Source organism: Lemur catta, chromosome 11 (genome assembly GCF_020740605.2).
Source record: "Lemur catta isolate mLemCat1 chromosome 11, mLemCat1.pri, whole genome shotgun sequence".
NCBI classification, from domain to species: domain Eukaryota; kingdom Metazoa; phylum Chordata; class Mammalia; order Primates; family Lemuridae; genus Lemur; species Lemur catta.
The window spans coordinates 83,467,213-83,493,978 of record NC_059138.1 but is presented as its reverse complement, the minus strand read 5'-3'; the positions used below and the strand labels follow the sequence as shown (position 1 = coordinate 83,493,978).

The 26,766-nt window shown below is 35.9% G+C and overlaps 1 protein-coding gene across 2 annotated transcripts in view; it reads right to left on the bottom strand.

The window, feature by feature from the left end:
• The window catches only part of POU6F2 (POU class 6 homeobox 2), a 436,460-nt gene that overhangs the window by 392,877 nt on the left and 16,817 nt on the right, over window positions 1-26,766 (bottom strand). The window contains exon 1 of one of the 2 annotated variants that reach the window (XM_045565522.1): window positions 16,275-16,329. The exons of the other annotated variant lie outside the window; for it this stretch is intronic. Within the exon in view, the coding sequence (XP_045421478.1) occupies window positions 16,275-16,292 (18 nt within the window). The 5' untranslated portion in view covers window positions 16,293-16,329. Of the gene's footprint in view, window positions 1-16,274; window positions 16,330-26,766 lie in introns of those variants that run through there. 2 annotated transcript variants of the gene reach the window in all.

The window sequence follows — 26,766 nt, the reverse complement described above, 5'->3', positions numbered from 1 at the left end:
AATTCAAATTCATCCAAGTCAGAGCTTATAATAGCATGCAGTTTCTGCGTCTTACCCATCACATGACAAGTGCAATTCTAAGAAAGCTAAATGATAGGAGGGAATGAGGTCAGCCACTTTTCAAAAGAGAAATAAGGGCTGCTTAGTAAATAAAATACTGATAAATAGAGGTATAGAGTAGATGTTTTGTTACATGCTCACGTTAGCACAGAACCTTAAAATGGAGTGTTTTCTCTGATACTGTTTTAATTTGCATTCTAAATTTGAAAAGCATTATTAGTATCAAAACTTTATCTTGCTTATTCTAATAACAGTCCTTTACGAGACTTCTAACAAAATGGCTTACAGATAATTTTTCTAAAATCAGCATAATAGTAGGTTTTGGCCAAAGGTATCTAACTTCTTAGACAGCATCAGGAGATAAATATGATTAGACTGGTCGATGCTGATTAGACAAAAGAAGGTGCCAACCACGTTAAAATGAACATTTCACCCACATGTTTATGTGCAGCTACTGAATCAAGATTTTGACAAATCTAGTATTTTTTGTGTACCTTTGTTGAAAGAGATTGTCAGGCATTTTCAGAATCAGCTATATTTGTTTATACAAAATACATATAAATCATAAAGACATAAAATATAGGAAAGTTGATACAAAAGTTTCAAAAAATATATACTAGACATGTACTAATCAAAAGAAATCAAAGCAAATATATTAATTCAGACAAATAACCTTTAAGACAAAAATTATTATCAGAGTTAGAGATGATCATTAGCTATTGGTAAAATATTTGATGCATCTGGAAACTAAAGCAATACTAAACTTATATGTACCTAGTCAAAACAGCCTTAAAATATATAAAGAAATAATAGAACTGTAGAGAGACTTTTTAAAAAATCCTTCACCAGAGTAGGATATTTTTACGTATCTCTATATTTTTGCTAGGGCAAACATACAAAACTCAGTAAAAATATAGAAAATGCAAATAATATAATTAACAAACTTGAGCTAATGAACCTGTATAGAATTCTGTACCTAGTAATAAGAAAATAAAACATTCTTCTAAAAAACAAGAAAAAGTTATACAAACTAACTAGGTTATAAAGTAAATCTCAAAAAATTTCAAAGAATCAACATTAAACGTACCACATTGGCCAAAATGTGGTTAATTTATAAATCCATATCAAAAAATATATATATTTAAATCTCTATACATTTGGTAATATTTACAAATATAGTAAATAACTCATAGGTCAAAGAAGAAATCACAAGGAAAATTTAAAATATATAGACCTGAATTATGATGAATATACTATATACTAAAATTTGTGGGATATAGAGAAAGCAGTCCTTCCAGAGAAAGTTATAGACTTAAATGGATATATTAGAAAAGAATAAATGCCAAATATTAATGAGCTAAGCATCCATCTCAATAGTTAGTGAAAAAAATCAGAATGAACTCAAAGACAATAGGGAAGAGCTAATAAAGAAAAGAAAGTTTAGTTATATATTAAATGATTCAGTACAGAAGACCAGCAAAATTTCCTCCTTTGGAAAAGCTGATAAATACTCAGCTCTCAGGCAAGAATGACCTAGGCAAAAAGAAATAATGTACAAATAAACCATATTAGGAATTAAAATGGGAATATAACTAAAAATAAAACAAATTGAAAAGATAAGAGAATTCAATGAAAAATATATGCGGATTAATGTAAACTCTTGATCAAAATAGACTATTTCCTAGAAAATAAAACTTGTCCAAAAAACTGAGAAATACAAAACATGAAAATATCCATTCATTATTAAATAAATTGAATACATAATTTTAAGTCTTCACACACACACCCATGAGCACACACACACACTGACTCAGAGGATTCTACAGGTGAAACTTTTAAAATGTCATTCTAATTTGTATAAATTCTTTTAAAGAATAACAAAAGAGGAAATACGTCCTCCAATCTATGAAGTCAGTAAAACCTTAATACCAAACCAGATTAGGACATAGGACAAGAGATGTTTTTAGGCTAATCTCATTTATGAGCAAAGATGCTAATAATCCTATAAAAAATATTAGCAAACAGAATCTACTAGTGTATATAAAAATGATAACACATCATGACCACATCACATTTATCCCAGAAATACAAGAATAATTCTATATTTTAAAATCTATGAATGCCATTCAATACATTACATTTAAAGGTGAACAATTATTTGATCATTTTAATATATTCAGAAAAAGCATTTGATAGAAATTCCACTACAAATATAAAATATAAGATAAAATTTTTAACAAACTAGTAATAGAGTATCCTCACCATTTTGAATGAATTCTACAAAAAATTTATGGGAACATATTTTTGATGATGAAAAATGAGAAATACCTTTAAAATGAGGAAGAAGTCAAACACACTCACTATCACTATTTTTATTAAATATTGGAGTTGATATCTTAGCCAATGTAATAGGAGACAACATTAAAGATATAAAAGACAGGAAAGAAAAAGCAAAAATGTCATGTTTTCGATTACATAATTGTCTCCCTAGAAAACTCAAAAGAACATAAAACAAAACATTAGAAATACAGAGCCTGGCAAGATGACTGGTTATGATCAATATACAAATATCAACTCTATATACTAGCAACAATAATTAGAAAGACTATGTTAAGAAGGATATAGAACATTGGGAGATTTCTGTTAAAAAGAAAATTTACAAAACTACAAGTTACCTAGGAATAAATCTGAAAAAGACCTGCACAAAAACAACTATACAAATTTTCTATGGATATGTATAAACTATTATAAAAAGATACTAAAGAAAACCCATAAAAATGAGAAGCTATACCATGATCATGGATTAGAAAGCTCAATAGCATACAGATGTTAATTCTCCACAAATTTATTAAAAGATATAAAGATATATCTAATCTGTATCAATAAAAATAAATAAGTACATAATAAATTTTAAAAAGATATGAAGACATTAAAGACAAAATTTCAACAAGGTTTTGGGGTTACCTATCCTACCACATATCAGGACCTTTATGAAACAGTAATAATTAAGACAGCAGAGTAAAATTTTTAAATGGTTAAAAAATATAAGAGTATGTGTCCTTAAAATGTTGAAGTGGGTTAAGATTTCATAAGCAAGATACTAAAAGAAACAAACATAAAATAGTTTTAAAATTCACTTCATCTGCATCAAAATTAAAAATGTCTGTCATCAAAATAAAAGGCATGATAAAGTTTTAAAAATATAAGGCACACATAGGAAGAATATTTTTAGAATTAATATAACTGACAAAGGATTGGTATTCAAAATATATAATGAATATATAATATGCTAAAACCAGTAGAAAATACGGGCAAGAGACATCAACAGTCTTTTCACAGAAGATAATATAGGAATGTCAAATGTACGGAAAGGTACTTAACCTCAGTAATCAAGGAAATGACATCAGAGACCCATGAGAAATAATTTTACATCACTTAGATTGGGAAAATTAATACTTTGATTACACAAAGTATTGGAGAGGGTGTGGGTCAATGGAGACTCTTATGTATTGCTTTCTAATATTATAAATTGGTATATGCATCTGAAATACAAATTGACATTCTCTTTTGAATTTGAGCATGCTTGTACTGCAGGTAGAAGAGAATATCAGAGAATACAAAAATAAAATGTGGGAAAGACTCTTATAGACATTGGCCTAGGCAAAGAATTTATGAAGAAGACCCCAAAGGCAATCACAGCAACAACAAAAATAAATAAATGGGACCTGATTAAATTAAAAAGCTTCTGCACAGCCAAAGAAACAGAGAGCAAACAGACAACCTACAGAATGGGAAAAAATTTTTGCATGCTACATATCTGATAAAGAACTGATAACTAGAATCTATTTAGAACTCAGGAAAATCAGCAAGAAAAAATCAAACAACCCTATCAAAAAGTGGGCAAAGGACATGAATAGAAATTTTTCAAAAGAAGATAGAAGAATGGCCAACAAACATATGAAAAAATGCTCAGCATCCCTAATCATCAGGCAAATGCAAATCAAAACCACAATGAGATATCACTTAACTCCAGTGAGAATGGCCTTTATCAAAAAATCCCATAACAATACATGTTGGCATGGATGCAGAGAGACAGGAACACTCATACACTGCTGGTGGGACTGCAAACTAGTTGCAACCTCTGTGGAAAGCAATATGGAGATACCTTAAACAGATTCAAGTAGACCTACCATTCGATCCAGCAATCCCATTATTGGGCATCTAACCAAAAGAACAAAAGTCATTCCATAAAAAAGACATCTGCACCCGAATGTTTATAGCAGCACAACTCACAATCTCAAAGATGTGGAAACAACCCAAGTGCCCATCAATACATGAGTGGATTAATAAAATGTGGTATATGTATACCATGGAGTCTTACTCAGCTATAAGAAATAATGGTAATATAGAATCTCTTATGTTCTCCTGGATAGAGTTGGAACTCATTCTACTAAGTGAAGTATCCCAAGAATGGAGAAATGAGCACTATATGTACTCACCATCAAATTGGTTTCCCTGATCATCACCTAAGTGCACATTTGGGAATAACACTAATCAGGTTCGGGCAGATGTGGGGCGGAGAGGGGATGAGTGTATACCTACGTGATGATTGTGATGTGCACTGTCTGGGGAACGGACACACTTGAAGCTCTGACTTGGGGGCAGGAGGGGGCAAGGGCAATATACATAACCTAAACTTTTGTACCCCTATAATATGCTGCAATAAAAAATTAAAAATAAATAAATAAAACAAAAAACATCCAGCATGTACAAAAAGATGGAGGCATGAAATAATCAGACACCTTCAGAATATTTCAGAGAACTGTGGACATTTCCATGGATGGAGCACAAGGTATATGTTTAGCAGGGAAGGAAAGGAGATTTGATTAGCTACATTGGTAAATAGCCAACTCAGGGTAGGCTGTTTCTGCAATGTTAGGGAGTTTGTACTTTGTCCCATGTGCCAAAAATTTTCAAGCATTTTCAGTCACAGAACTTGAAATTGAAAATCAAAAATGTAAAATGACAGAACAGGAGAGCTGCTCTGATTGGAACTGTAGTACCTTGGACCAGGAGGGCACAGCCCCTCCTCCCTCTCCATGGGAATCTCTGAGAACACACCACAGTGCTCCTAATGCTTGGGCACAGGGTGGAAACAAGTCCTTGTGGGCAACAGGGTTTCGAGCACTGCAGTACCACAATCTAATTTACATTACAGAAACATCACATAACATCAGTGTGATTGGATGATGGCAGAAAGCCTAGTTTTTAAAGAACACCTGCTCACTATACAGTAATGGGGAGGAATTCTGGAAAGATATCCAGTTGTAATATCAAAGGTACCCAATGTGTTTGAAAGAAACTTCAAAGGTCTCAGGCATACAAATATATTTCCTATTACTCATTCAGATTGCTCAAAACACTCTGGAAGTACACTATAATCTTCATAAGTAGTTTACTTACACTGTTTCCTGCGCTGTCAGGAAAAATTGCTTATGTCTTTTATTAATCCTAAGCAAAACCTACTCAGTACCACTTTCAATCATCAGAAAGTTGGACAGTCAAATGGAAAACAAAAACAAAAATAGAGGGAAAAGCAGTCAATTGCCTAAATTCATCCCTGGGTATCAGATGAGGCACTTGACCTCTGTTACTTAGTTTGGCAATCTCTAAAGTAGAAATGAAAATATCCATCTCCTCACTGCCCTGTATTTCAACCTAGACTACTCCTTCATCATAGAGCAAATAGAGCACATCTTTTTGGGAACTATCAATTTATTATAATGTTAAAAGTAAAATTAAGTAATTTAAATGGTAATTCAAAAGTTTTACATTAAAATAAATACAAAAGAACTGTTAGAGTCTTGGAGTAAACTCTCATACTGACCTAAAGGGAAATCTTGGCTCTTTCACAGACCATTGGGCCTTTTTCCTTTCTGGCTTAAGTTTCTCCGTTTGTAAAGTGCAAAGAATACCTACATCTCAGGCTTACGTGAAATAATATGTAAAATACATAAAGTGGAGCCTGTGTCAGTAGCTATATAGTATGAGATAAGAGAATATAAGACTTTATAATTGTATAAATTAGATGGAAAAGCCTTTCTAATAATAACCCTTCAAAGAGAAAGATGAAAAACTCATTTGGATATTTGTGCATTATTGAATCCAATATTTCTCAACTACAACTCTACTGACCTTTGGGACTGGATAATTCTATGTTATGGGAGGCTGTCCTGTACATTATAGGATGCTCAGCAGCATCCCTGGCCTCTACCCACTAGAAGCTAGCAGTTCTTCCTCTCCTAGAGTTGTGGCAAACAAAATTGTCTTCAGACATTGTAGACATTGCCACATGTTCACTGAGGGTGGGGAGGACATCTTAAGCAAGATACCAAAAGCACAAACAACAAAAGAAAAATGTAGCAAATAAATATTATCAAAACTAAAATTTATTTTCATTTTTTTTTTTTTTTTTTTGAGACAGAGTCTCACTTTGTTGCCCAGGCTAGAGTGAGTGCCGTGGCGTCAGCCTAGCTCACAGCAACCTCACACTCCTGGGCTTAAGCGATCCTACTGCCTCAGCCTCCCAAGTAGCTGGGACTACAGGCATGTGCCACCATGCCCGGCTAATTTTTTTTGCTATATATATTTTTAGTTGGCCAGATAATTTCTTTCTATTTTTAGTAGAGACGGGGTCTCACTCAGGCTGGTCTCGAACTCCTGACCTCCAGCGATCCACCCGCCTCGGCCTCCCAGAGTGCTAGGATTACAGGCGTGAGCCACCGTGCCCGGCCTAAAATTTATTTTCTTAAAAATCTTCATTTAGAAAATGAAAAGGCAAGCTATAGACTGACAAAAATATTCATAATACATATATATCCAATAAAGGCTGGCATATACATTTTAAAATTCCTGCAAAACAATCATTTTTTAAAACTAACTGTAAAAACTAGGCAAAAGACTTGAACAAATATTTTTAAAATACAAATGGTCAATGAATATATGAAAAAGTGCTCAACATCATTAGTAATCAAGGAAATGTAACATAAAGCTGTAATGAGATACCAGCACATACCCGTTAGAATGGCTACACACCTGCTAAAAAAACTGACTGTACCAAGTGCTGGTGAGGATACGGAGCCACTGGACTCTCATACACTGCTGTTTGCATGTGTAAAATGGTACAACTACTTGGAAAGTTGACAATTTCTTATAATGTTAGACATATACCTACTCTCTCACTTATCAATTCTACTCTTGGTATTTACCCAAGAGAAATGAAAACACATGTCCACGAAAATATATGAACAAGAATGTTCGTAGCAACTTATTCATAAAAACTCAGAACTGGAAACAACCCAAATGTCCAAGAGACGGATAGATGAACATGGTGTTTTATCCCTCCCAGCAAAAAAAAGAAAGAAACAAAAAGAAAAGAGAGAAGAAAAACATCCCGATACATGCAAAACCATGATGAATTTTATAGACATTATACTGAGTGAAAGAACAAAAACATACAAGAGTACACACTGCATGGTTCTACTTCCATGAAGCTCTTAAACTGACAAAAATAAATTATGATGACAAAATCAGAAAAGCGGTTGCCTCTGAGGCACTAGAGAGCTTTCTGTGCCCGTATCTTAGCAGGGTTAGTGGTTACACAGGTGCACACATGTCAAAACTGATTGAAATGTACTGTATGTGTGTTTTATTGCAAAAAGTAGTAAGATATGAAGGGTAATGGGGTTGAGCAATCAGAATTAATATTAATAACACCTATAGAAAAAAGTGAATGTAGGAAACTGGAGAAAATTAAATAAGTATATGTATTTCAGTGAATTTTGAGAAAATATTGTATCCAGAAAAAAAGCAACTAATAAGCATAAAAAATGAGCAATTGACAAGTGAGAAATAAGAAAATCAGTGCACTATAAGGCCAGAGATAATGCAGAAAATAACAAATAGTGGATATCATAAAATAAAAGAGGAGATGAGAGAACAGAGAAAGTGGAAGTATATCAGAGATATACTAAAAGAAATTTTCCCTGAGCTGAAGAATGTCATGGTCTTTATATCCTAAGGTATTCCTAAGAGCCAGGCAGGATTATTTTTTAGGGCCCATTTCTTGACATATTCTGACAAATTTCTGAATTTCAAGGATAAAGATAAAATCCTGAATATGTATGAAAAAAAAAGAAAGAAAGAAAAAGATTACCTTCAAAGAAAAATGGTAAAACTGTAGGTTCCCAGAATTGGATTTTAGGAACCAATACAAAATTTTTTAAATGGTTGCCAAATTTTTTTGTGTGCAAATAAAACTTAGAATATTATTGTCAAATATCACCACAAGAAAACAGGAAGGATATGTTAAAATTATAGGCAAACATTCTTCAAAAATGATAGGATATACATATATACACACAAATATATACACTGTTCTTATTTCTTCATTTCTCGACAGATAACTCACAATTTCTTCATACAGTTCATGAATCCTCAAACAAATAAGGAATGGAGTACAATTTCTAGAAATCTTGAGCAAAATGAAATAATTTCCTGAACCTCTATTCCTATGTAAATCATCAATTTTGATATTTTGAAAATGCAAAGATTTAAATAATATCACATCTATGTGCCCTTTGTAAAAATTATTGAAGGAAGATATGAATCCACAAATAAATTTAATAGAATGAAGGGAATTTTTAGTATACAGGAAACATTTTAGGAATAAAACTGGTAAAATTTAAATATTAAGCCCAAGAAGTTGTTAGCAATGTGGTTTTAAAACTTAGGTCAATTATGAAGAAAGAATACTTGAAAGAAAAAAAAATAAATTTGTTTTTTAATAAATTCTGGAACCAAAATTTCAAATATTTTTAGTAAAATATGGCAAACTGGGGTGGAATAAATGCTAAACTCTTATTTTATCCTGGGGTTATGGAGACAGACTACAAATAGAATTTAGAATTTCTTCCTGTTGGAAAAAAATAATATTTGGTCAGTATATTTGTTACAAAAATTAATATTATCCTCCTATAGAAGAGAAATAAGATGTAGACCTTTCAAATTAATAAGAAAAAAAATTGATCAATCCAAGGAAAGACAGCAAAAGAAAGAAAATAACAGAATATAAATGATATAGGTAGGGATTTAATCATCCCACAATGTAGACATATATCAAATATCACATTGTATGCCACCAATATATAATATATTAAATGATTCTTTGTCAATTATAAATGAATTTTTTAAAAGTTAATAAGACCAAGAGCAAATAAATCAATTAACATAACAAATGGAATGAATTAAATTTCTCTATTAAAAGACAAAGTGTCTAAAATTGAGGTTAGAGAAGAAAAGCAAAACACAATGGGAGGCTGTTTTAAAAAGCATTTTAAATAAAATGATGAGGAAAGATTGAAAATAGATAGTTGAAGACATGATAGGCAAATAGAAACAAAGAAAAGCAGGTGGCAATATTACCATCAAAGTATAGCTCAAGCAAAATGCACTAAATGGGATACTTCATATTTATAAAAAGTACATTCTGCCAAACAGATATGTCATAAAACTTTGTTTATTGAAAATCTAAACTTAAAATACATTAGGCAAAGAACTTTCAGAAATACAATGAGAAATTGGCAGAAACTGCAATTTTAAGGACAATAACATACCTCTTTCAGAATATGACAGATCAAGTAGATAAAAAAACAGAGAGAACACTTGAATGACACAATTAAGGAGTTTGATTTATTGAGGAGAAAGAGTAAGGGAGAAAACACTGCATCTTACAAATGTAAAATACATATTCTTTTCAAATTTTTATGTAACAATAATGAAAAGAAGTCATGGATGAGACTATAAAGATCATCTCAACAAATCTCCTAAAGAAGAAATTCTAATTAGCCCACACTTTGTCCTCAATGCCATAATTCTGCAAATTAATACTTTTACATGGACTTTGGAAATGAAAGAAATCACATCCAGAGTGGGCTGAGAAAGCAATATGAGTAATATGATTGCCACATAACAATCTCTTGAAGCAGATATTTGAGTATCTTGAGTAGATACTTCTGACCATTTTAAATATTTTATCCCATGGCCTTATAAAAAGATATCATTATTAATTCAGGGCATGACTGAGGGAGTCTCCTCTGATCCTTGTCAATATTTTCTCAATACAGAGGCTCTGGCTTCCAGAGTGAGGGGTGAGATCCTAGAGGGGGAGCCAACTTTTTTGGGGGCTCTAGGAGGGCACACTTAACCTGCTCACCTGCTCCTGGCTCCACACTTCCTAGAATGAAGCCTAACATAGGTAAGTGGCAAAGGAAACTCATGACACCAACTTTTAATGTAATAATTATCCTTCTTCTTCATTTACAAATACAAATGGACAACCAATGGTTACCAGATAACTGAGGAAAATCAGAGCAAAAAACCAAAAGAATCAGAAAGAACAAACTGATCCTCTGATACTGGAGGAGGCAGAAATAATTCAGGGAAGATAAGGAAATCTTAAAATAATTTAATTGGTTTTATGAAGGAGATGTGACAAATTATTTTATCCATAAAACAAGAACAAATTGCAATGATAGAACGAACACAAGGGTTTGTGAAAATTCAAAATGTTGACATTTGAAAGCTAGGTAGACTACCAAATGAAAAAGTCAAGGAAACGTTCCAGAATCTGGAAAAAATAACAGATAAATAGAAAACGTAAAAGATTTCAGCACAATCAATCCAGCACGACAACATCTGTCTCCTAGTAGTTCCAGAAAAAGGTAGCTAAGAAAAGGAATGTGGGCAATTTATCAAAGGAGTAATTGAATGAAATTACCCAAAGCTTAAACAAATCTGCAAATAGAATGTTAAGTCTTCCTTTCCAGATTCCATATGGTGCTGAGCAGAAAGAATAGGGGGTGTGGGATATCTGAAGACATTCTTTCAAAATTTCAGAATACAAGGATTCTAAAGGTGATCCTAAAAGCTTTCAAAGAGATTACAATGTTTATCTTCAAAGGAAGAAGGACCAAATTGGTTTCAGACATTTGACAAGCAATGCTGGATGCCAGAAAACAGCAGAACAATGCCTTCAAAAGTTCTGAGTAAAAATTATTTTGAACCTAGAATTCTAGCTATCGATCAAGAATAAAGACAAAATAAAGTCACGTTCAGACAAGGAGGGACTCCTAAAATTTAACATCTACAAATATGTTCTGAAAAAATTACTTGAAAATGTCCCCAAACAACAACAAAAACAAAACTTAGACTTCAAGAGGGAGGAAAGTATGAGATTTAAGAAACCATGGACCAAATAAGGCCTCAAAATGAAAGGAAATTCCAGGAAGATGGTGTAGAGTGGTCTCGGAAAACCAGGGCTGCAGTAGAACTCAAAGTCACAGAACTTTGAAAGGAGTGTTTCCAAGAAGCAAATTAATTTTAAGGAATAAATTTCTAGGTGGAGGAACTGAATCTTCTTGATGAAAAGGTAAAGGCATACTAAAATATTTAAGAATACTCCGCTCCATTCCCACCCCTCTCCCAACTTTTTATTAATTTTTTTATTAATTAACTTTTTATTAATTGTATTTCTACTTTTAGTGGTACTGCCTTAATGATACAAGATTATGTGTCTTAACCTATGAGTTGCTTTATTTTGTGTTACAGTGATTATTTTAAATTCTGGATTAGTAATACTCCGAGCACATTCTGGAACATTATGCTGATTCATATTTCTGCAGAAAAAAAATAGTGTAAATATTTGAGTTCATATCAGTTCAGGTCAGTTTCTGTGACCAAATACGTTCAGGTCATTGCTTCAAGCACGACCAATCCTGGCACCTGGCACAGAAACTAAACGAAAGGGTGGGCTTGTAACCTCAGCAAAGCAATCAGAATCATCCCATATTTTCCACTTCCTGGAGAGGGCATTTCTGAGAATAAATGGATACAAAGGAAAATAATGGTGAGAGATGGAGGCAGAGAGATAGCCCTGATAGAATTTTTGAACCTCCAAGACCACCTCTGCCTGCAGCCAGTTCTATCCCTGGATTTACGTTAGGTGAGCCTGTTACCCTTCTTAACACTGCTTGATTTGGGTTTCTGTCATTTGCAACTGAAAGAGTTCAGATAAATTCTATATTTAACACAAATGACAAGGACTGTTCAATAAATAGGCTAGGAAGAAAAGAAAGATGCCTTTCATCACCGTGAGTTTGACTTGAGAATGTTATGTTAGCCAATGCAGCAAAACCAGGAAAAGAAATGCGGTATAACTGTCAGAAAAAAGAATATAGATTAATGTTATTTGCAGATAATACAATGAAAATACAGGAGAATTAATAAATTAGTTCTCTAAAAGAGAACTAATAGGATAATTCTTTTAAAAATCCATTCATATCTCTCTCTTTCTCATGCACACACACATAAAATCTAGGAATAAGCCTGATAAAAAAAATTCTTTTGTAAATGAGGAATCATGCAAATATTTAGCACAAGAGCATACAGGCAGAGAGAAGAGAAAATTCCAAGCCTCTTGGGTGAGAGTAGTCTTGGCATGCCCACTGTGGCTTCCCCAGAGTGGATGAGGGGGTGTGCAGTAGGTGAGGTCAGAGAGGTAGCCAGGAGGAGTTAGGCCCAAAGCTAAGCCCTGGGACAGAGAGGAAGACACAGTTCCTACCCCAAGGGGTTTATAGTCAGATGAGGGCGAGAAAACAATATGGTAAAATAAAACTTGTAAAACCATGTAAGCACAGAAGCATCTCAGAGCAACATCTACAGCATTCCGCACCCCTAAGGTGTTTATGACATTCAATGGCTACCTACTGTTCCTTAGGTTCAAACCAAAATCTTTAGCAAGGCCTGCATGGTCTGGCTCACTTTCACCATTAAGCTCCTCTTGATCTCTGTGCTCTGTCTTGGTGGCTGCTGGCCTTCTTCAAGTCCCTTGAACTGGGTATGTCACATTCCTTTCAACCTCAGGGACTACGCACATGCTGTTAAGTTTGCCTAGAACACTCTTACTTAGCACCATCTTGATCTACCCAACTCTGTTTCCTCCTTCAGTCTCTGCTCCCAGGTTTACTCACTGATGCCTTCCTCCACCTTCCTGATTAGGTCAGAGCCCCCTTGTGATGTATTTCATACCATTTACCTCCCCATAGTAACATTTAAAACTATTTTATATTTATTTATGTGATTATTTGATTAGCTGGAGTCTTTTCTACCAGACTATAAGAGGGCAGGACCATATTGTTTTTGTTCTTTAACCAATGCCAAATTCCTAGAACCATGCTTGGCTCACAGTAGGGATTCAATAAATATTTGTTAGTTGGATGAGTCAAGGCAGTTATCTTTACATTAAGATTATTTGTTGACTTTTTTTTACATTAAACCATAAGCTCCTTGAGGGCAGAAACCATTTATGTTTTTACTTTTATCTTCTGCTTTCAACAAAATGCCTACCACATTAAGTCTGAACAAGTATCTGTTTAATTGGTGAATGAATAAATGAATGCATGAAATGAGCAAATGAATAAACAAATTAATCTTTTTCCTACAACCAACTTCTACCTATGAATTAAATCTCTTTCTACTTTATGTCATGAGAGAGGGGATTTCATATATATAATCAGACCTACAAATGTGATTAACAGTCATAATATTTTTAAAAACAGAAGTAGGAAATGAATTCTAAGAGCAAGAAATTATTAGGCATCTAAATATTTTTACAATTCTTCTTGTGACACAAAACAGAATATTTTGACAGTTGCTAACATGATTTTTAAAAATTCAGTGTGTTTTTTCTTAAATCCACAAGTAAAATGCTAAATATTCTCAGTGGTCATCTGAATGGAAACCACAAGGACGGAGACAGTAATTTATCCTCATGTACCATCCATTCCCCAAAGGCTCTGGAATCGCACAAATAGGAAAGAGTCAATAGCGGTAGGAAGAAGGAAGCAACAGCTTTATGGAAACTGTTCAGCTTTTGCCAAAAGGAAACTAAGAAGTAGGGCGGGGCCATCATTTATTAAACCACAAATGTATTTTTATTGCCTACTGTGAAAAAGAGCTCTCCAACCTTTGTGAGAAAATGCTCCGACATGACCCTTGAAGTTAGGAAGAAGTCAGGGAAAAGAGAAAAAAAAAAGCAAAAAAAAAAAAAAAAAAAAAAAAACCACCACAGAGTTTCCTTTCCAGGTCTAAGCAATAGCAACACATAGAGAGAGACAAAAGAATAAAAATAAATTGCCAGAGTATGAAAACTCTATAATTCAGTATTATCTGAATCCACAAAATTCCACACATAATATTTTCCTGGGATTCATCAGGTGAATTAAGACTTGCCTTGCACCTAGACGTCTCATAAAAGCACTCAACAATGTTGTCTTCATATCATCCAAGGCAGAGGTGAAAGATGTAACATTAAAAGTTGCTAAATAACGTCTAAAATTTTATCATTTCTATAAAATTAATTTTATCCACTTCTTTTGCACTGTGTTCACCTTCACTTTTATAGTTACAGCATCTACCCTCCTGAAAACAAGCTTTTCCAGTTAGGTGGAGAAGAACTCCATTCACTTGCCATTTCCACAGCCCATCTGAAATAATCTACTGTGGGCAAATTTTCATTTAAAGCAGCTTTTCTGAACTGCCTGCATTGGGTTATGCTTCTCCAAAGGTTCTGCTGCTAAACACTGGCTTTTAAGTAACTGCTTAAAGACACTCCCAAGAGATGTACAGCTAACTGTCCCATAATGAGTCACTTCTCCTAGCCAGAAAAGATATTTCCGCCACATCCATATTTGATTTTCTGGAAAATCTATAGAAGGCTAAGCTTCACACATGAGCCAGTATAAGCTTATTATAAGCCTATGGTTTTACTTTTTGCAACTCATGAGGATTCTCCCACTGCTCTGAGGGGGGGGGAAAAATTCAGAAACAAAGTAACCTGACAAGCTGAGTACATAAATTAAGTGCATAAATTCTTTACAAACGGGGCTCTCGATAGTACATTTAAGGTACAGATAGTAGTTCTACAGCACACCCAAAGAGTTCATTTTTTAAATGAAGGAAATGATGCTGGAAAGATTACATTTTAGAGCTATTTTCCCCACTCGTTGACTTACAGCACTTCTGCTCTCTGAGTGTTTTTAGACCAACTCTGTTATTGGAAAGAAAGGGACCATGTTTAACATAAATACTACTTTCTTTATTTAACATAGCACTGCCAAATACTGTTATCATGGCAAAATCATTTATCCCCAGGGCTCTAAAACTCTGTAGATAGAGACATACTAAAGGGTTGTCCCATTTTATAAAAAGCATATCTGGTGTCGGGCAGATGTGTGGGGGGGAGGGGAGGGGTGTATACATACATAATGAGTGCGATGCGCACCGTCTAGGGGATGGACACGCTTGAAGCTCTGACGGCGGGGGGGGGGGGGGGGGGCAAGGGCAATATATGTAACCTAAACTTTTGCACCCCCATAATATGCTGAAATTAAAAAAAAAAGAAAAAAAAACATATATCTAATATAAAGAGAAGTGATTAGAAAGCTGGAGATAAATTCTGTTCCTAGAGCCATCAGCAATGACCTTGGTCCCCCTTTCAGTCCTTTGTGCCTTCAAGACAGAGTCCATTCAGTTGAAACTTTCTTCCCACCTTCTCATGAGGAAACCATGAGTATTACTGACCTAACACCCCCAAAATACTTTGAGCTTCCTAAATACAAATATATCAAAATACAAGTGTAAAGTAATAATCAAAGATCTAGAGTATCTTTTCCCATAAAAGACACATCTATTTTATTAACATTTCTAAAAAATGAGATACAAATATAGCAAATAAAAATTCCATCAAAGGTCGTTTATATCCAGTTTGTATTTAGAATATAAGCTCTAATGATTGAGAACATAAACAGTGGGGAGAAATATATATGCAATGTAGATGTTCAGTAAAACAAACCATAATATCATCCATGGGCAAAGAACTAACCAGAGGTGAGAACAGCTTATGAATTGAGGAGTAATTCTGGCATAAAATAAACCTAACATTTTGGAGAAGGAGCAGATCAGAGCAAACAGGTATCTCTCTCATTTGACTAACAAAAACATGACAGTGTTTTCTCTCAGCTTTCATACAAGAAATCACAGGTCATAGTTTTGTAGAAATTTCCTATTGTAGGCATTCTGAAAAATCAACAAAATACCTGAAGAAGAGCACTCATTTTGCCACTTCCTCTTGGCTCATTATAAGAACATTCTTTCAGCATCTTGACAGTAAACAGCAAACAGGATAACACAACCCAAGAGAGTTCATGCCTAGAAGAAAACCCCAACATTTTATTTAAATGATGGCATTGCAAAGAAGACTCAGCTGAACTGACACACATACTTTTTATACCACTTGGCAGGGAGAACACTGAACAACTGGGTTCCAGCTCTGACTTAGCCACAGAGCCTCCCTGGAGCTACACAGCAAAATAAAAAGCCCTAATGTGATTCCTCTGACTTCATCTCTAAATAGAGGAAAAGTAATTTTGAAGGCGTGGCTTGTAGATCAGTTTCTTGTTTTGTTTTGTTTTAACAAATCCTAGACTCTCCTATTAACAGCCAGAATAGGGACTTAGCAATATGATCAGGTGTAATACGCTTATGCATACCCCTGACGCCCACGTATTTAGACTGGACCCCCCCACCCTTTATCATGTCCCCTCAACACTACAATGTATCACATAAACGCTGGCACAGCATTCCCTTCCTTTAGGGAGATTACTTTTCTGGTGGAAAGCTCATTATCTTAGATTCTACAATTAAATATCATCCTGGGTCCCTGCCAGAGATTAAATAAATATTAATTTGTGTGAGGATAGCTCCTTTTCATAATGCCTATTTTACCACTTGATGCCAAGATGTGATGAAGAAGTCACATTCTTTCTGAATATCAACATAAACTTGCAGAGATCTAATAGATCCTTTAGAAGATAAAGCAACTCTTGGCATTATTATGAATGATTTGCCTCAGGAAAGACTGTGCCAAAGCAAAGAAAATCTCCAAACTCAAAACCAAACCAGAGAGTAGTGCAGTCTCTTGCATTTATATCCTATCAACATTGGATCATGATCACTTCAGAAATAAAACAAACCAAAAACTCAAAACTCCTACCACTGCAGGTCAAGACAGCATGTGACTATCCACCAAGCCTGCACACACATGTTCTTCCTTTTCCCCCAAAAGCATTTATAGTAAATATCCATCCAGACAAAAGCCTCCGTTTTCCCGACTGCTTTTGTGTGCTGTGGCAGGAAGCAGTTGTCGCCTGCGTTAGTGAAAAATAACAACTGCAGACACTGAGACACATGCCACAATGTTCCCGTGGAAATCAAACTCTGAGAAATTTTTTAAATGTTTTCAACACATCAGCATGAAGCATCGACCTAGTTGGAATCACTTAGATCTAAAGCAAATGCACTGATTGTTTTCACAGCAGGCTTTTCTTCTTGGAGCTGAAACAGGCGCGCTGGTGAGGGTTGCGCGGAAAGGTTTGCAGCCCCCTGCCTCGGTCTGCTATAGCCAGTGACACGATCAATACCAGGGTGAGCAGCAGAGGAAGCTCAGGGAAGATTATGAAGATGAGGTGAGTGACAGAATTACCTTACACGGTCTGTTCTTTCTCTCACCTTGAATCTCATCTCCCTCAGACAGAGTTGGAGGGCACAGACCAAAAAATGAGAGGTGGCGAGGGGGTGAAGGGCGTTAGACACTATGTGCTGAGAGCCTGGCCATTGTGTCCCCTTACATGTTAGAATCATCAGGAAAGGGCAAGTCCCACAGCAAATCAGGGGGGGCATCACTGATTAACGAGAAGACAAATGCCAGCATCTCTTGCAGGGCCTGGAGTAGAGCAGGTGCACAATAATTGGCAGCCATGATTTTTGGTGTATTTTTATTACTAGTACTATAACTACTCCTCCTGTTTTACTTTTTCACCCCAGACAAATATCATTCATGTAAATAATATACACAAAGTACCAGCTTTCCAGGTTAAATTGTGGGATGGAATGTGGACAGGAGCAAATGTGCCTTAGATGCCCATCATTTATTTATTTATTGAGGACACAGGCCCCACCAGTCCATAGTCTTCTTCCCATGACCCAGAGGCCCAAAGACTCCTAAGTGATTGGGTCAGCTCATACACTGAGTTTGTCCTGGAGCTTAACAGGGAAGTTTAGCAGAGCCAATTCTCATTCCAAATGGGCAGGACAAAGAAAACAGTTAGGAAACTCCACTGTTGCATATTAATCTGATTGAACTGTCCTGACCAATTGAGCAGAGTTGACAATGTCTAATAATCATATTGGTGATAATATGCCCAAGCTATAACTGCTTATATAGTCTAATAGTTCAATCCTAAAGTTGGGATTTCTTTGTATGTCTCTAAAGTTTAGACAGTATATAAGAAGTGTTGAAGAAATTCAAGGCTATTATTTGTCATCTATTTACTTAAGCCACTGGATGAACATGGAGAACAGTAGTATGTCCTAAGCCTGCCTAATTATTACCAAAATATCTAAATGAATTATCTGAGATATTTTATTCTGGTTCTTCTTTAAAAATTAGAAAAATCTTTATAAATATATATATACACATATATGTGTGTGTATATATATATATATATCTCATTTTAAATGGAATGTCTGTTGAAAAGTTAAGAAACATGACTATCATTGAAATCATCACTGCCTAAAGTTTGGTTACTTATTTATGGTGTTTATTTTTCTGTACATACTTTTTTTTACATAACTAGTACCTTACAACATAAACCAATTTTTTTCACCTAGCATTATATCATAAGCATACACCCAGATCATTCAACTTCTTTGAAAACAATTTTAATGTCATTTGATCTATGTATTTATCGTAATATATTTAATCACTCTTCTCTTTTAAGACATCAGATGCTTCCTGCTTGTGTGTGAGTGCTAATATAATTTCTTCATCCAGATCTGAGTATTTCCTAAAAGTAGAATTACTAGGTAAAAGGCCAAAACAAGTTATTGTTTTTGTGGTTTATTTCAAAAAATCCTCTTTTTATTACTGGAATTTTAGAATTAGAAAAGGGAGGAAAAAAGAAAAAATTTTCAAAATATCTCATAAATAAGAGATTAACATTTTAGTATATCCTTGATGGCTTTTTGTGTGCATCCATAAATGTTCAGGTATGCATCTCATATTTTTGTATTATTTATAAAACTGAAGCATGTAGTACATACTGTGTTACAACCTGCTTTTTCTGGTTAACTACATAACTGAGATTCTTTCCATGTCATTAAGTTTTCCAAATTCAAAAACAAAGATCTCTAACTCGTGTTGGTTTTCCACAAGTGTTCTCCCACAGATTATGAATGAGGCTGAATATGATTAACAGCAACTCAGTGAATTTTAAAATACTATCTATTTTCATTACCTAACATTAATACCTGATCCTTAATGAATCCTTCAGATGTATATGCTGAGGATGTTTTGGCAGGAGAGGGAGGAAAAGGAAGAGAGGGAGGGGATAAGGCAGGGAAGGAGGAGATATACATGAGGAAATATTTTAAAATTCCCCTTGAAGAGATAAAAACCTGTAGTGCTTTCAAAAAAAAATTGATTAAATCAATAAATTACCAAAGCAGCAGGTCAGTAATCAGTTTACTGCCCTAAAATATTATTTTCTCTATGATACTTGTAAATCACGAACCTCAAGCCAAAACCAGTGCTATAATAAGAAACAGGTTTCAAAACCCCTGGATTTTGCCTAAAGAACAGAGTAAAACCAGTCACTTTTTTTTCTAGAATTCATTATCTATCAAAGAAAATGCATAAACTCTAGAAGTACTGCTTTTTCCTTTGCTACAAAGTATATATTCAAAGGCAAAGGTAAATAACAACTTATTTAATGTCCTCCTGTTTGTTATTATTTTGAAGTGTTCTTGAATAAAGTGTTAAGGAATAGCATTTGACATGATTCTGTTATTTTGACCATAGATTAGTTTTAAACCTCACTGTGGCTTTATAATCATCATCACACCACCATCACCATCACTGTCACATCACCATCACATCACACCACCATCACATCAACATCACATCACTGTCACCATCACCATCATATCACATCACATCACCATCACATTACTGTTACCATCACCATCACATCACCATCACATGACATCACCATCACATCACCATCACCATCACATCACATCATATCACCATCACCATCACATCAGTGTCACCATCACCATCACATCACCATCACATGACATCACCATCACATCACTGTCACCATCACCATCACCATCACATCACCATCATCATCACATCACCATCATCATCACATCACCATCACCCCCACATCACCATCACCATCACCACTAAAACACCATTACCACAATATCACCATCACCATCACCACCGTCATCATCTCTCTTACCCTTTCACCAGTCCCATTCTTCACAAGCTGACCATTCAACCTTCGGGACACAGTTCCAACGTGGCCTTCCCACATCTCCCATCTCAGGTATGTTCCCCACCCTCAATCATAATTCACCATATTAGTAGTAACTTTCATTTACTTCCTGGTATTCACAATTTGGTAATTTTCTTTGGTTGTACTTGTTTCTCATCTGTTTCCTTGTCTACACTACAATCCAGGTTAAGAACAGGGACTACAACTATCTCAGTCATTGTTCTATCCCCAGTACATTCCAAAGTGTTGGCTCATAGCAAGTCCTTAGTAAAAATCACATGAATTAATTAATCTATCACCTATCATCAACTCTTTGAGTGTAAACTCTAGCCAACACAGAAAAAAAATCAAAATTGCCTGTAACAAAGAATGATCGTTCTAGCAGATTTTATCTCAGTATGGATTTAGTGCTGGTTGCTATGCCCATGGGAAGTAATTTTTAAGCTGTCTACAAACCATACAAGCACTATCAAGAATGGTCATTGCATAAAGGCAGAGAAAGTGACCTGATAGGTAGTATGGGTTAAGAGGTAAGAAACTATTCACTCAGAAACATCTCTCTCAACGCCCAACATAAAATCCCTACCATTAAATTAATCTAACCTTTAAGGCTAATATACTGTAATGCTACTCATTTTAAAATGTAACTACCACATGACAGTTCACATGTTAATACCTAGGTATGAATTTATGTATAGATTATTTGAACAAAGAACACTGGATAGATCAGTTTTGGCTTCCAAGGACTGAGGTGTTGTCAGGTATAAGGAAAAGCCACATTGCTGACAAGGAAGGACCAGACACTGCACAGGAGACACTGTGCCTGGGGGCAGAGAAGTCACCAACAGGATGAGAGTGGGAAGATGTCTCCTTTAGCCCCGATCTTTTCTAGATATTCTATAAACAAAACTTGGGAGTATTCTTAGTCCATGTCAATATTTGTGTGAAACCAATTTATAACCTGGAGAGAAACAAAAATCAAAAGTGATCATTCTTGAGGCCAGGGCTATAAGCACTTAGGGGGAGATTAAGATCTAGTTATAAGTTGGGAGGTGTGTGTGTGTGTGTGTGTGTGTGTGTGTTGAGAGAATGTAGATGGTGGGAAGTATAGAAGGAATGAAGAGAACATTTAGCAGAAGAAATGCAGTAGAGAGGAGTCTGATATTAGAGGCTGCTGTATAATAGGCATTGGTAGCATATTGTACCTGCTCCACTAGAAGTACAAGCCTTATAGGTCAATCAGTTTTAAACAGTAAGGAGCTCCCAATTTAGAAAGGCATAGATAATCTGAGGATTCCCCTTAGAGAGTATAGCTATAAGCTTCAAATATCAAAAACAGAAACGTCTGCTGTCTCAAGGCCAACCAGCTTTAACAGTGTGATCTAATATCCTCCAAACATGTTTGCTGGCACCCAGAGAAGAGAACCATTTAACTTCGCTTGACTTCCCCTCCCTGACCCCTCACCTGTACAGGGTCCCCTTTCCTCAGCTTTCCATTCACAAAGCTGAATTACAAGATGAACTAAAATGAGGTTTACCTCTTCTTCCGAGTTTTAAGAAACTCCCTTTTTAAAAGCTGTCATTAGGAGCAGAAAAGGAATAGTTATAGTATCTACTTTAGGGAAACAAAGCAATTACATTTCACCTTTGGTTACAAGAGACAGGATGAGAAAATATCTTTGTTCTATGCCATTGTCCCCAGGAACATCTCACATAACCAGACCAACTCTAGAGTCGATCCTCCTTTTCAAAATGTATGCATACTATGAAAGTACCCCAACAAAGCAATAGTAAATATAAAAGTGGGCTTAGAAATATTAATGTCATAGTGTTATTAGCAAAAAAAAAAAAACCCGATTAAGCACAGAATTGTCAGTATACTCAGCACAGCTTGTAATTGGATGTGTCAACCAAACTGGGGGCCAGGATCGGGGGAGAGGAATGAAAAGGTTAGGCATGAAAAGGTTGTATGGTGTTATCTCTGCGTAGTCTAAGATGGCTAGCAAGGGCTTAGTTTAGATGGGAAAAAAGCCTATGGTTCCCACAGCAACAGTAACTTAACCAGTTACATATATAGTATATATTATGACATGAAAGTTGACACCACATACAGAAATACTAAATACTACATATGCTTGAGGGGTACAAGTTATTGTTGCTATGGGAGCTGTAAGTTCTGAATGGCAATAAAAATGGAGTAGGAACCACCTGAGCAGTCTTGGATCACACCTTTATGGAGACCCTGGGTATTCATCCACTTGACAAATCTTTACTGAGTGCCTACTATGTGTAAAGAATTGTGCTAGAGGCTGTGGGGAAATATGGCCTCTGCCTCAAGTAGCTAATGAAAAAATATATCCACTGGGACCTTACGATTCTACTAGGAATGGGGAATTCCTCCCTCTGTGGCCAAACAGCAGATTCCACATTTCTCAAATGTCATGTGGAGAAGCTTCTAAAGTGAAAATGCTATTAAAATCTACCTCCAAATATCAACTGCTTAACTCCAGCATCTGTCTCTTGTTGCTGTGTTCCCCACTGCTGGGTCATTAAGCTTAATGTGTGTGTCTACCCTTTTTCCTTGCCCCCATCCAACTCACTCTTACAGCAACTAATGCAATTAACACCAAAATAAAATCTTTACTTCTTAAATTTTCCTAAAATTCCCCTTGCATTAAAAATACTTTACAGAACATGTCTATACTTATTTATATACGTTTAGCTATCCTAATGGCATCTAGGTATCCTGTGACATCTCAATAAATATCAAAATATCTATGTCTAGATACAGGTATGCTTTTTAAAAACAAGATCATATTGTATAGGGTGTAAACTCTCATAGGACCTGGGCACTGGAGCCCCATATTCCTGAGTTGTTAAAATTCACTCAAGTACACTTTAATCACTTAGGACAGCTCAAGCTGGAATGTACCTGATAAAGAACGTGGGAGAAGATTCCCTCCACCACCCCTAACCTCAGGAAGTTTCAAGGTCTATGTCTCAGGTAATTTATTAGCTGGAATGAGTAGTAAAGCAATACATAACCACATAATGTTCACATGATTGTTGGGAGAGGGTTAAGGTGGATGAAAATGGAAGGAGGGAAAAAGAAAAGACAATCATTTTTTAAATGGTCATAGAAAATAAATATACACATAAAGATAATTTTGCAAAGAATAATCTGTTTTGCCCAATTTTCTTTTTTTCCACTTTAAGTATTTTTTTTAATTTTATTTATTTTTTTTTATTTCAGCATATTGAGGGGGTACAAATGTTAAGGTTACATATATTGCCTTTGCCCTGCCTGAGTCAGGTCTCTAAACCAACAAGATCTTTTGCTTAGGGTTCAGTCAGAAGTGGCCCAAAGGCTGTTATATGTGTCAAGAGAACAAAGGCTTAGAGTTCACCCAGGTTTGGCTGCTGACCTAGGTCAAATCAGTTAACTTCCTGGAGTTAAAACAAGGGTCTTGGATCAGTTGGACTTGATCTCTTTCCTTTAGAAATTCTACAACTCCATGAAATCCATACTTCTTCAGAGAAGGAGCACTTCACCATGTCTGCTTACATATATCCACACCTACTATCAGTTTCATAACACAAACTGGGACCTTGTATCTCCAGGACCTAGAAATTTGCTTAACAAATACTCAATAAATATTTGTGGAATGAATGAATTATTTTCACTGTCTGCAACATGTTTGTGTTCAATGGGCCTAGGTCCAAGACCATGTGCTTAACCAGTCTTAGGTTAAACATAAAGGACATACGGCACCAAAGAGATATAGAGAGAATAACCCCCTAGATGTCGCCATCAAGAGGAAATAGAACACAGATTTATAATGACCCTAATCCAAAGCAGAATGTGGATGCCAAAAAGAGGCACAGCATGCTCTGAGGATTCAGGTGAGGCCAGACTGGCTCAGGCAGGCAGGTAGAAGATTGCTGGAGCCGAATGGACAAAATTTAAGTAAACAGAAGTTATGATGGAAATCCAGAGGTAGGGAGGAGACAAACTGTAGATGTTTGAGAAAAGTGAGTAATCTAGTTCAACTAGACTAGAGTTTAGAGTTTGAATGCGAGGAATGAAGGAACATAAACCTGGGGAAGACAGGTTGGGTCTTTGCATGACCTCATCACCATGTCTGTGAACCACTGAATATTTCAGAACAGGGAAGAATCCACTCAAAGCTGTGTGTTAAGGGAAGTTCCCAGCATCTGGTTCAACAGTGGACAAAGCCAACACAGAGCAGGTGGGAATCCAGCCTCCTCCCCCAACTTCAGTCAGAGGTCAGAGTCCCACTGCTTTTGTCTGCTCTGCATTTGGGACTTTGTGTGTTAAATTTGTTTGAAAATAGAAATGTTTGAAGATCGCTGATGTACATGAAACATAGGAACAGGAAGACTAGAAGGGGGTTACTTCAATAGGTCAGGCAAGAGGAACAGAAGTCTGAAATGGAGGGTGGTAGCAAGACTGGACAGAGAGACTTTCAACCCAGGTAGATTCCACAGGCTCTGTGCATTCTTTAAATGTGGCGGGGGGGAGTCAAGATGACTGAGCTTCCGCACATAGGTGAATGGAAGGCTGTGACACCCTTTGCAGAAATCAGCAAGTCAAGAGGTATAAACAGAGGGTCGGACTGCCTGAATTTGAATCCCAACTCTGCCACTTCTTCATGTTGAGACAGATATGCAGATACTTTCTGGCACAAAGTAAGTGCTATTATTATTTTAGTTGGAATGGATTTGTAGGAAAGATGCCGTCAGGGTCCAACATGATGCTTGTACAGGGAAAACCATGTATCTTACCTGGCTTTCCCAGGTGGTCAAGTGGTCAAGGCTGGAAGTGGATTTAAAAATAGATATGTAGAGAAATACTGAAGTTACTGAAGTTGCTGGGAGTATAGAAGAGAACCTGGGATCGAACTTTGGGGGAACGACTAGCTTCTGGAGAGGAAAAAGCAGTAGCGGCAAGTTAAATGGATAGAAGAGGGGTAAGAAAATTAGACCGCTTGAGCTCAGGAGTTTGAGATCAGCCTGAGCAGGAGCAAGACCCCATCTCTACCAAAAATAAGAAAAAATTAGCCAGGCTTGGTGGCACAAGCCTGTAGTCCCAGCTACTTGGGAGACTGAGGCAAAAGGATCACTTGAGCCCGGAAGTTTGAGGTTGCAGTGAGCTATGATGATGCCACCACACTCTAGCCAGTATAACAGAGTGAGACTCTGTCTCAAAAAAAAAACCATATATGTGTGTATATACACACACACACACACACACACACACACACACACACACATAGAGGTAAGAAAACTAGAAGTAGAACGTTAAGGTCAAGAAAGCCAAGCCACTAAGGAGCTTCAAGTGGCATGGTCGGCAATATCCCACACAAAGCCAATGCGGAGCACTTCCATCTCTTCTAGAAGGAAAGTTTAAGTAGAGAGGGAGCAAGAATAGGAGGGAAGATACCAGAAGTGAATGGGTGACAATAACATAACTGGCTCATGTATGCACTGTGCTTCTTTCTTTAGATGAATGACCTTATTTCATTCTCACAGCAACCCTCTTAGGTAGCCATTTTTATCACTCCCACTACACTGTTCAAGAAACTGAGGCACAGAGAAGCTAAATAAGTTACACAAGGCATAAAAGCTGTAAAGGGTGATGGTCCTGGTATTTAAAAGCTTGTGTCCTGATATTCCGGCCCTCGCTCTTAACTACTTAGCCAGGCTGCCTTGAGCACGCAGGAGAAACAAAAGCCAGAGAGTAGGCTGAGGAAAGAGACAAGTTTCAGAGGCCAAATTCAGCTTCTTTAACAATATTTTAACATTTTGAGCATGGGGGAAAAATTACTTGAGGTTTAATGTCTTGTCTGTTTCTAATTAAATTGTCCTGGTTTGTATAATCCTAATCATACACACAGAATACACAGAGGTTCATGAATTCCCAGGGAATCTCTGGGAGACAACTTAGTGCTTTTGATCCCTTTTTAAACACAAGTAACAGAGGCACAAAGGCATCGAAATGCTACACAGTGCACTATGTAGAAGGAACCTCTGGAATTGAGCATTGAGCTTCAGATTCTATGGTTCATATAATATCTACTGTTTCATTACTTTCTGGGAATTTCCTCTGGGGAATCCATTTGAAATTTTCAATAAGAAGTTCTGAGTAGATCCGTCTGTCAATAGG